Genomic DNA, 12344 nt, shown 5'->3' with positions numbered 1-12344 from the left:
ATGGGGTGGGCTTGCGAGCGGGCCGGGGGTGTCGCGGGCCGCCCTGCCCTATAAGGGGCCGAGCCGCCTCCGCTGCCGGGCGGGTGCCGGGCGGACCGCGGCGGCGGCGGCGGCGGCGGCTGCTATTGGCTCAGGCTCCCCATCCGGGGACTGGGCTCGGCGCTGCTCGTTCGCCCTAAAGGTACCAATATGGCGGAGGTGAGCAGGGAAACCGGGCAGGAGCGGCCGGGCTGGAGTGGGTGCCCGGCGGCCTCCCGCGGTCCCCGAGCCGGCTTGGGGGATCCGGGGCCCTTCCCACGGCCCTACGGGGGGCGGCGTGGCGGCGCGGGGCCGCGGGGCGGCGACGGGCGGCGGCGGGGCCGGCCGGGGGGCGGGAGCGGGCGCGGGAGCGGTCTCCCTCCGGGACTAGGCCGCGGCGGCTCCTGCCCCGACCCGGCCGGGCGACGGGCCCGGACGGGAGGCGGCGGCCGGCGGCAGCGAGCCCCGGCCCGGGGACGCCGCTGTGCCGTGCCCCCGGGCAGCTGACGCGGGCCGCCGGAGCCTCCGCGCCGCCTCCTGGGGCCGGGGTGGGTGGAAACCGACCGATCCCCCCCCCTCCGCGGCCGGATTGCAAAGCGGGGAGCGGGCTGCGCCACTACCCTGCTGGAGGAGTGTTCTGTGCCCCCGGGCCATTGGGTCCAGGCTGCGGCGCGAAGGAGCCTCACGCTCCACTTTGCTCCGGGCGCGGAGGCGAGCGGGATGCGCGGCCGCTGGGCTTCGCGAAAGGCGAGCGGGACTCCCCGCCTCGCAGCCCGGGAGGTGCGGGAGCTCCTGTGGGTAAACGGGGAGAACCAAGACCCTCGACGCTCTCTCCACGGACTCTCGGTAGCCCCACTTTCCTCCGGGTTTAAGGGGGGAGGCAGGGCGAGCGGAGCTGCCCTGGCCGTGTCCCCCGGGACTAGTGAGCTGGGGGGAGGGGGTGGCGCAGCAGAAGCCCCTCGGCAGGAGCCCGCTAGGGCGAGGGGCTCGCTGGCGGGCCCGGGGAGCGACTGAACACCCTGGAAGGAACCAGCATCTCTGGGACTGCGGATCCGCGTCTCCGGACGCCGGAGAGAGTATGGGGGACTTGAGCTTTGGTTTGGGGGCGAGTGTCCGGTTGAGAGCTGGCTACGCTCGGGGGCAGAGGAAAGCCCAGGAGTTGGGGCTACCGGGCCCCAGGAGGTGGACTAGATGCGCAGGGCGAGTCCCTTCCAGGAAAGGGTGTTAGGTTGCGAGTTGTTGTTTGGGGCCGTGGAGAGCCGGGTGGGATTTTGGGGACTCCTGAGATGCCGGGGTATGGGGGACCGATGCTGTGAGCCGACTGCTCTGGGTTCTGCTTCTCTGCTTTGTAACTTGCTGAGCTCCAAGCGGAGTCTTGGAGTTGCCAGTTAGACACCGGGCTTCGTCCCCGGTGTGCGAGTTTGTACATTACGGACTCGGGGAGGAAGGCGAGGCAGCCAAGAGGGGCCCGAAAGGGGCCGGGAGCGATTGGAGCGAAGCTACGTCTTGCACTTTTGGCAGCTGCGGAGGAGCGCTGGGCTCCGCCTCCTCTGCGCCCTGTTGCCGGCGCTGCCTCTTTCCCTGGCTGCGCGATCTAACCGCACGTTTTCTTCTCTCTCCTAGGCTTCTTTTGGAAGTTCGAGCCCAGGTTTGTCCTGTTTTCTTACTTTTCAGTGGGTCCCAAAGGGTGATGGGGACCCAAAGATCTATTGCTCAATTTTTCCAACAAAAATTTGTCTTGCGAGTTTTTCATCATTTGTTTTTAAGACGTTTCAGTGTTCATTTTGGTAATTACGCTGTTGGAGGAAGGAACAGTTATACTCTTTTCTTTCTTTTATCTGGCATGTTGAAAAAATACTTTTGTATTGAGAGCTGCTACTTTTGTTACAGAGCTACTAATTGACAAACGTTCTTTTTAAGTAATAGATCTTTAATTGTCACATATCATGTTTTTTTCTCCAAGGCTGAAACGGTTAATCCCAAATCTTTCCCAAACTTTCCACTAACTTTAGCAATTTAGTTTAGATTTTAATTTTTTTGAGAAATCCTCTCTTTAATTTGTCAGAACTTTGGGGGTGCTTATATTGATCATTAATCCTGACTCTCCATCTCCCCTTATTTTGTCTCATACATTTTTCATAATTGAGAAGTGTCTGTGGATTGTATTAAATTCAAAACTGAGAGTTACGTAAAGCTGTCCTAATCAAAAGAAACACATACTTTCTGAGTTTGGCACAGAAAAGTGGTAATACAGAGTTTTTGAGGTGAGACAACGTTAGATCATCTAGGGCAGTGTTTCTTAACCTTTTGGTGTTAGAAACCCCTGTCAGGATCTGATGAAAGCAAGGGACTCTGTCTCCAGAACTCTGCACATAATGGATAATTGCATATAACTTGGGGTTTGTGGAACCCCTGAAACCCAGCTATGGCAGAAACCTTTCCTCATGTGCTAAAATGTTAAGGACAACTTTGTTTCAGTTTCTTATTCTCTTTCCAGCCCCCTTTTGGCTGCCTCTTTTCCCTCTCATAGTCTCCAGGAAAAGTGCCTCTGAACTAGTTCAACTCCCTTATTTTACACTTGAGGAGACTTCTAAATAACTCTACCAAGAGTTACCTAGTTAATAACAGAGTCTGGATGGGCTCCCAAGTCTTCTGTTACCACATGTTGCCTTAGAGTCCATTTCCTTGCGTATTACTTTGTGTCTTTAGTCAACCTTTAATGTCTCACTTGATTATCGTTTAAGGTATTATAAAATAATTAACACCAAGTAGAAGAAATTTGTGGCTATTTTGAAAGTAGCTATGTCTTTACATTTAAAAATTGTTTAAAGTTTCTTTAATTTTGAGACAAACATTTCTTTGTTATAGCTGATTTCAGGGAAAGAATATTTATGTACATGATGCCAAACATCTGGATGATAATGGAATTTTTCCATCTTGCATCACTGTCTGCTTTTAAGAAGTTGCAATCTAAATAAAAAGCAAAAAGTGTGGTTTTGGTGTTTAAAAAAACTTATAACTTGTTTATAATCAATTAGCCAATTTTTAAGAGCATTTTAGAACCAGAAGAGACTAGAGGTCATTAAGCCAACCCTATGAATTTTATAAATGAAAAACTGGACCCAGGCCCCGACAGTTTAAATGACTTGCCTCAGATCCCAGAAAGCCAGGGACAAAGCCAAGAGTAGACCCTCAAGCCCTTCCACTTCTGGCCGTTATTGAATGAACACTTTCCTTTTCAGGGGAAGCCCTAAAGTGTGCCAGGTGATATGTGGATTAGAAGGAGGGTAGCGCTCTGCCTTCAAGGAGGTAGAAAAGTTACCATCTACTTCATACCTTGCACTTTGGCATACCCCAGAAGTTTCCAGGAATTTCTCAAAAAAAGAAAATTTGTAATGGTCTCTGTTCTGCTTTTCAGCTATTTAACAAATATTCATCTTTCTCTAAAATTAACTTAAACTACCTGTACTTCAACAGGCTTTTAAAATGAGCAGGTTAATATCTTTCAGCATTCAAAAAATAACATTATAATGTAAACCTCCTAAAGAATAGAGTCCCATAGGAATTTTATTATTTTTAGGGCTAATGATTAGAGTTCTCTGAACTCAGAATCAAAAACATTGAATTGTCCGTGGTTTTCTCCATAGTGAAAAATCTTTGGTCTAGTTCAGTGTTTTGGTAATGATCTTAATGTCCTTAAATGTTTGAAATTTTAAAATATTAAATAGCTTGACTAAAAACACATCAAACTTTTTGTGTTGAATATGCTTCCTTCCATTTCTCCCTTTCTCCACTCCAAGATTCTAATACTTCTTTCCTTGCCTGCTCTGAGAGTGATCTAATTAAATTACATAGTAGAGTAAAACAAATGGAGAAAATCCTGTTTTTCATAAATTTGACTTCATTTTCTCAGGATTATGAATAGTATTCATTTCTCCACTTGGTTTTCAGGGTATCCTGTTGACTTCAGATTTGCCATTAAAAAGCATTACCATCTTTTTTTTTTTTTTTTTTGGCCACACCACCTGGCTTGCAGGATCTTAGTTACCAACCAGGGATCGAACCCATCCTCCCTTAGTGGAAGTGCAGAGTCCTAACCACTGGACCACCAGGGAATTCCCAAGCATTACCATCTTATAAACAAGTTGGAATTTACCAAAACAACTTGCAATGGGATACATCTTCCAAAGCTCTTAGATACGATTTTCTGTATTCCCTTCACATAACCTTAAGAACTTTATTAGTAGTCCAAAGAAAAGCGTGCTCTTATGGTTTAATTCTGGGGAGCTTGAAATACTGTTATAGACGTGAAAAGTGAGGTAGTGCTTTTGAAGACTGAATTGCTGTATAGCTGCTTCACAGAAACTTGTATTTGTTCTAAAAATCACATTTCTGTTGTGATTTGAACCTTTATTTGAGGGTTAGAATTTGAGTAAAGTTAATATTCCCTTCTACTGAAGTTTTTAGCCTCACTGTATAAGACTCTTGTTAAGTCTTCCTTTCATAATCCTTCTCACATTTTTCTACTGCTTTTAGACAAGTGTATTAAGGAACTGGCAGTAGAACACAAATTATTTTCTTTTGTAAATAGCCTTGTGAACCTGTAAAGTGATTCAGTTTGTTTCCTTCCAGTTGGGTCTTTGTCTTCTGAGGATCATGATTTTGACCCCACTGCTGAGATGTTGGTCCATGACTATGATGATGAAAGAACTCTTGAAGAAGAGGAAATGATGGATGAGGGTAAAAACTTCAGTTCTGAAATTGAAGACTTAGAAAAGGTAAAGGATTTTACTTTAGTATTTTGATACAAACTTATAGTAAAGATTTTGACATTCTATTATAAATTATTTATAACCTACCTGAAATAAAAATAGTATCAGAAGGACCTACTGTATAGCACAGGAAACTGTATCTTGTAATAGTGTACAATGGAAAAGAATCTGAAAAAGAATATATATATATACACATATTTATAAGAATATATATACACACACACACACATATATATAAATAGCTGAATCACTTGGCTGTACACCTGAAACTAACACAACATTGTAAATCAACTGTACTTCAATTAAAAAAATAGTATCAGCATATTTCCTTTTGACCTAACTTATACAGAAAGTTACTGATTTTCTTATTATTTTGAAGGCTAGCCTAATAAGTACATTTTCATATAATTTTTAAAAATTATTTTATTTTTGTTAACCTGTTTTTAAGTTTATACCAGGACAATGAACTAGGTACATTTACAGATGAGAATATTGAGATATAGAGAACTGTAGGAAACATAGTTCTGAATCCTAGCCCAGCCTCTTTGCATTATATCACACTGTTTTACTGGGGGGCAAACTTGAGTTTAACTAAGCACTGCAGTAGATACAGGGAGAAGTCTTTCCTTCCAGAAACTTAAAATCTGATAGATTACTATAAGAAAATTGAGAGAGAAAAGGTTTTACTCTATTTTTAAATGTGAATTAGTAATATCCTGTTTCCTCCCCACCCAGTCATCTTTTAGAAAGTTGGGGAGGTAAATGTAGTTTATAACTTTTAAAACCCCAAATCAGTATAAATTCACATGAACTGGATTTTAAACATATATTTATACCAGGAACTACAGAGAGAAGGGTTCCTTGAAAAGATTATACTTATCTGTAAATTAACCTTATTTGTAAATTTCTAATCAGCCCACAGTAACAAAAGTTTTCAGGAATAATACTGAGTTTTCATACTTCTTTTTCTTAAAGAAGACAAAGCACATTCTTTTGTAATCTCTTCTGCTATCTTTGTGAGGCAGGGCTGTGCTATTATTGCATTTCTTCTTTCATCTTAACACACAGGGAAACTGAAGCAGAGTCTTCAGGGCCTAGACCCCAGGCTTGCTCCTGTAGACCTGAAATCTTCTAAACATGTTTATTCCTTTGGCAGATTAATCCAACATGGTTGCGGTTAGATTTAATCATTAAAAAAAAAATACATATATCTCCTATAAAAGCCAAACAGATTTGGGAATATAGAGATAAAATTGTTAGGAAATAATCAAGAAGAAAAGTCTTACCTATCACTTCTTTCAGGGGTGATGATAAGTTGTTGCCTGTTGATGAGAAAAGATACCCAAGAGTCTCAAGCTCTGCCTTGACTTTATTCAGGGAATTCGTTTCTACCTCTTATGAGTAGGTAGCCTAGAATAATTGAGAATTATAATCCAGCTAGCATTATCACTAAGCCAAGGACTGTGGTGGGTCCTGGGATTGCAAAAACGAGCAATTTGACAATGTTTCTGACCTCTAGGAGCTTACGGTCTAGTGTGGGGTGACGAATGAGAACAAAGATATTTTTGATGTCCTCTGCTAAGAACTGTGAAAGCAGTAAGCAGTGAGAGCTATGGGAGGAAGGATTTGTCTAATAAAAGGTGTTTAGCCTCATGTGGAAGTTCATGGAAGGCTTCTTAGAATGCATACTTCTCTCCTGTAGTTTTTTATGTCAGGACACTGCTGTGGGCTTGGTCAAAAGTCCCAGGTGGTCTCATAATGCACCTTCCTTAATTATGTGTTTGCTGTTAAAGATAGGGAGACAGCAGTCTATTTACAGCATGACATAAGAAAATAATATAAATGTGCTAGACTGTGCTTTAACCACACAAATAGATGTTTTGTCAGTAAACTAGTAAGAATTTAAAATTTCATTTAATGTGTTAACGTAGTTACTACTTGAGTATGGGTAATCTGGTAGAGATTTTTATGGGTTGGTAAAATTTTGTTTTTCAGATTTGTAGGTTTTATTCTTCCAGAGATTATAGTAATAGCTGCTTTAATCTGTGTGGTGAGTTTTAAAAGAAAATTAGGGAAGATATAGAGAAATAATCAACAGCAAAGAGTTACTGACTTAGCTATTCACAGAAATACCTAGTTTCTGTTCCTATGATTTTCATTTTGTTTAGTAAACTCCAGTAATTAAATCTTTGTAATGATACCTATCACTGAATTTGTAGATTCTGAAAAATTACAGGCCTTTAAATGTTTCAACTTCTCTGTACTTAGGCAGTTTTGCTTCTTGGCATTTTGTCGCATTCTTGGAAATTGAGACAGAAAAATCCAGGTGATTTTTAAACAAATTCTAGTGAAGACCTAAGAGCTGTGTCCTTGCTCAGAAGGCTAATCCTTCTCTCATTGAGCAAAGGGACAAGAGGAGCTGTCTCTGAGAGTGGCTGACTGCTCGCTTCATCTCAACTGTGATTCTTACCTGCAGCAAGATGTAGATGTGGTCTCTGTTCTTTATTGATGTTTAATGAAACATGAAAGCAAAGAAAAGAAACAGTAGATAGAGACACAAATATAAAGAGTAAGGATCATTTTATTTTTAGAAGAAGTTTGAAATTATTTCTATACAATTTAAAATAATGTATTCTATTAATCTTATATTATTGGCACAGTGATTTAGGTGTTGGTACATGGTAGCAGTCTTAGAGCCTTGGTGTTAATGTTTTAAAAAACTACAAGTTGTTAATGCTCCTAGTAAATAAATTTGATAGTTTGTAGTCTATACATATGGCCTTTATTTTGGTGCTTACAAATTTTTAGTACATTATATGTTGTGGAAAATAAGAGCGGTACAAAATCAGTTTTCTTACAGTAGCACTTTGGTAAGTATAGAGAATAGATTATGTGACAAGATTTTAGTTATTAACCATACTAAAATAAGGTTTATGTTATATCGTTCTATATTTTAATTTATTCATGTTACTGTTTCCTGAGAGGTTTTAATTTAATAATCCTAGATTTAGACCTATAACTTTTAAAAAAGTAATTTACATTTCTTCCTTTATTAATATATAGATTTCTCCTCTGATATGCATTGTGAAATGAGACTTTGGTCTAGGTCCTTATTGATTTATTTTTAAAGCATTTTAAAAAGTTATATGTATGCTGTTTTGCATCCTGTATTATAAGATACCAGACTGGTGTTATGTGAAAATTAATTTGTACCTCACTTAGACAGTGTCATTTGACCCATTCAGTAACACCATCAGGTGTGTCAGACAAGTATTAGCATTATTTCCTTGGCTCAGAGGCCTTGTTGATTGTAAGATGTACCATAGATTTAGAAATAGCATAGATGGGAGCAGGGAGGGACATTACTATGAGAAATCTGTACAGTGGTAATGAGATGCATCCTGATTTCTGATATGTGAGGTTATGCATGATAGGATTAATGAAATAATGTGCTTTTCTATTTACAGATGAGGAAATAGAGGTGAGAGGGGTTAGGTGATTTGCCCACAGTAGTAGTTAGCAATTAGTGAGTCCTCTGCCTCTAAATCTTGTGCTCTTCCTGTTACAAATCCTTTGACTTAAAAAACAGTTCATTTATAAGTGTGACTGGACTCAGGTGTGTCCCTTGAAATTTAAATAGGTTCAACAAAATGCCTGAGAAATATTGTAGAAGAGAAAAATCCTCATCCCTGGGATAAGGTGCTAGATCAAACTTCTAAGCTGATCTAGCCACCACAGATCCTCAGAGACTTTGAGATTTGCTAATTCAATTTTGAAAACATTTCTTCTATGCTTCAAAGGACTAAGTGCTTTATTAATAGGCTCTAACAGAAAGCTCATTTGTAAAGTGCTTCAGAGACTGGATTAATCTTTTCCAGTTTTGCTTTAAAGTTTTAGTACAGATAATTTTTGTGTTTTAGCACCAGCGCCTTCTAGGGGTCATTACAGTGTCATCCTTTGACTGTATTAAGGAGGTTTCCACTAAGATGGTCACCTTCTCCCTCAACAGATGATCATGCTTGTGTGTTTGTAGAGAAAGTAGGATTTTCATGAATGACTACCCAGAACCTCCTGTTTGCCCCCCACATGCAAACTTAACTTTTATGCTCTTTCTTCCTTCCTTCTCTCCGGTCCCAAAAGTATCTTCCACATCCCAGGCTAGTCCCTAGACTCCACCCCTTTAGCCCTCAGTTTATTCTTCTACTTATTTTTTTATTTCAGTATGGCCTCCTACTCATATATTTCCCACATTTGGAAATTCTCTTTTGACCCTGTGTTGCCCTTCAGCATTTTCTTTTTATAGTGTATGTACCTTCTTCCCTCCCATTCAGTCCTCAGCTTTGCTTCTCCCAACAGGCTGTAAGGTCACCAATAATTCTTGATTGACAGATACAAAGAATTCATGTCTGCTTTATCTTGCTTGATCTTTCTTTGATATTTGACCCAAGTGACCATCCGTGGTTTCTCCACCCTTGCTTCTTTCTTAACTTACATAATCCTGCATTTTCTCCTAGTTCTACTTCTACCCTCTGGTGTTTCCCTCTGTAGTATTTATGGACTTTTCTTTCTTTACCCTCATTTTAATTGATGGTATTCCCCAGGGTTCTAGCTTTTGTCTTCTCACTCTGTATTCCTTTTCTGGATAACTCATTCAAGCCCAGTGCTTCAACTTTCACCTTAAATCATCTACCATCCCACCCTCCACCCTTAAGTTTATTTGTCTTTTGTTTTGGTCTTATAATGATGCTGTAGCTATTTAACCTTCTCAGGCCAGAAATGGGCAGTCCACTTAGACTCCTGTGTTACCTACTTCCCTCTATCACGTCAGTCAAGAAACAGATTCTTTAATTCCCTTCTTAGTTCAGGCTCTTATTCTTCTACTCCCCCTAGGATGTTTTTTTCAAAATGCAAATCATATCTAAAATTTTCCAGACGTGTCCCATTGCCTATAAGGTAATATATCTGAAAATTCTTCTAATAAAGCATAGATCCCCTTCTCTTTACTCTCTCCCTGAGTGAGCTCATCTACTCCTGTGGCTTTAAATATCATCTAGATGCTAATGAATGCCAGATTTATATCTTTAGCCCAGCCTGATCCTCTGAGCTCCAGGCTCTTAGCCAACTTGACTTTTCCACTTGGATGTTTCATAGTCCTCTCAAACTTAACTTTGTGTCCTCTGCAGAACTCTTTTTTATTATTATTTTTTAATTATGAAATTCACCGTATTCTTCTCCTCTCAAACATTTTGGGTTTTGGTTTTCTTTTTTTAATAAATTTATTTATTTATTTTTGGCTGAGTTGGATCTTTGTTGCTGCACACGGGCTTTCTCTAGTTGTGGCAAGCAGGGGCTACTCTTCGTTGCTGTGTGTGGGCTTCTCATTGCAGTGGCTTCTCTTGTTGTGGAGCACGGGCTCTAGGCACGCGGGCTTCAGTAGTTGTGGCTCATGGGCTCTAGAGCACAGGCTCAGTAGTTGTGGCGCACGGGCTTAGTTGCTCTGCGGCCTGTGGGAACTTCCCGGACCAGGGCTCGAACCCGTGTCCCCTGCATTGGCAGGCGGATTCTTAACCACTGCGCCACCAGGGAAGCCCTCTCTGCACAGCTCTTAATTTTTTACCTTCATAAACCTTTTCCTTCCTTTAGTCTTTTCTATCTCAGTAAAAGTAACCACGATAGGCAGTTGCTCAGATAGAAATCTGGGGAGTTGTCCTTCTTTCTCCCTTTTACTCCGGTAGCCCATTTGATTCCACCTCAGAATACATCTCATCTGTTCACTTCTCTCCGTGTCTGTATCACTACCCTAACCCAGCATGCAATTCCTAAGTGGTCTCCCTGCTTTTCTCTTCTCTCTTCACCTCCCCAAACTTTTCTTCATACAGCTGCCCAGGATTTAAGAAGAAATAAAGTCATGTCACTCCAGTTTTATAATTCTCCAATGGCTTCCCATTGCCCTGGGAGTATAAAGTCCAAGTTTCTTTCCCATGAGGCCTTTTGTGATCTGCCTCTGCTTGTCTTTCTAGTCTCCTCTTGAGCCGTTCTTCATTCTACTCTCTGTGCTCTGGCCATTGGCTTAGTGGAAAACCATATTCAGGCCTCAAGTGTGTTGTTTCCTTTGCCTGGAATGCCCCTCACAGTATTGGTCACTTCTCAGACTTCAGGCCTCAGCTGAAGTCATTCACTGTCTTCCTCTGTAACCCTATGACAGTAGGCCCTCCACATAATTCTGTATCTCAGGACCCTATTGATTTCTTTTGCGCTCATCTTAATTGGCAGTTCCATATTTGAGTATTGTTGGTATCCCCCTAGTCTGTAAGTTGTAGAAGGGCAAGACCTGTGTTTCATACCAGCACCTGGCACAGTGGGCTCCTGGCACAGTCACTGCTCAGTCAGTGTGTCTGACGATGAACCACAAGTCCCTAGCACACAACCCTCATCTGTTAAAAGCCTCTTCATCTTTCAAGGCTTAGCTCAGTCTTTGTCCTCTGTGTGATATTTCCCTACCATATACTATTATTCCTGGAGCGTAGGTCTTCCCTTCTCTGTACCTACCATTTCATAGCACCAATTCCAGAACTGATTAAAGCAGCTATCACAGTGTTTTACAATTGTTAACTTATCAGTTCCTTCCACCAAGACTGAATTCCTTGAGAGCAGGGATTTCTTTTTTTTTTTTGGAAATTTTATTTCTTTACCCATAGCCAGTAGTCCTCCACGTGGTACCTAGAGCTCAGTAAATGCTGTATTGATGGGAAGGTGGACTGTCAGTGCCTGGTGAGTGAAAGTTGCCGTCTACCAGTTCGTGGAGGGAATCTGAAACTGTAAAGTTTTGGAGAAATATTGCTAATAGGTGGTTGGCAAAGGCTGTAACCTGTCTCCTCTTACAACTAGTGTGAACCAAAGGGAATGGGCTGCATGGACTCTGCAAGGAGCAGGACTGGAGAAACTCTCAATGTGGTTCTGGCACCTTCGAGGGGTTCTTTCATTTGGGAGAAGAATACTTAATGAGGTTTTCCCGTGGCATGGGTGAATTTCTGTCCATCCTGACCATCCAACTTAATTTGTGCTGAATTTGTCCATGCTCCCAAAGCAGCTTTTTACTGATTTCAGTTCCAAGCTGAAAAGATTTCCTGAGTGGCATGGTCATTGGAAAGGTGCATGTCTGCTACTGCAAATTCACAAATTAGCATTCTGTCATACACCTTATTCTAAGCTCATAACATGAATCTGTTTCATTCAGGCATAGTGAAAAACGTAAGTTCTATACTGCAAAGGTGAAGGCCAATTCTTAGGGACCCCCAGAACCTGTGTCCCCTGTGGGCCCTGGTGGGCAGCCAGCTGGCTCTCTGGGAGACATCACTGGCTCTCCTCAGCTCACTTTGTGATCAACTGTAGGCATGTTTTGCATACTCTGCTTTCACGTTTTCATGCTGTGTGCTCATGACTTAGATATTTTTTTTAAAGGGAAAATTAAACCGTAAGCTAGTTTTAAAAGTGAATCTCTTAATAGATGGACATAAACATCTTTAAAATATTTAAGAAATTAACTAGTTCATG

General features: G+C 41.8%; 1 protein-coding gene across 3 annotated transcripts in view; it reads left to right on the top strand.

The window, feature by feature from the left end:
* Positions 1 to 174: 174 nt before the first annotated feature.
* Positions 175 to 12344, top strand: part of MIER3 (MIER family member 3) — a 30047-nt gene continuing 17877 nt past the window's right edge. For 2 of the 3 annotated variants that reach the window (XM_059916398.1, XM_059916397.1), the window contains exons 1-3: positions 175 to 198; positions 1642 to 1666; positions 4651 to 4796. In XM_059916398.1, coding sequence (XP_059772381.1) covers positions 190 to 198; positions 1642 to 1666; positions 4651 to 4796 — 180 coding nt within the window. In that variant the 5' untranslated portion in view covers positions 175 to 189. Of the gene's footprint in view, positions 199 to 1194; positions 1219 to 1641; positions 1667 to 4650; positions 4797 to 12344 lie in introns of those variants that run through there. The other variant, XM_059916399.1, reaches the window with a different exon arrangement.

The sequence above is a fragment of the Balaenoptera ricei genome, chromosome 3 (genome assembly GCF_028023285.1).
Source record: "Balaenoptera ricei isolate mBalRic1 chromosome 3, mBalRic1.hap2, whole genome shotgun sequence".
NCBI classification, from domain to species: domain Eukaryota; kingdom Metazoa; phylum Chordata; class Mammalia; order Artiodactyla; family Balaenopteridae; genus Balaenoptera; species Balaenoptera ricei.
Note: the sequence above shows the minus strand (reverse complement) of the source record. Positions and strands in the feature narration are given on the sequence as shown.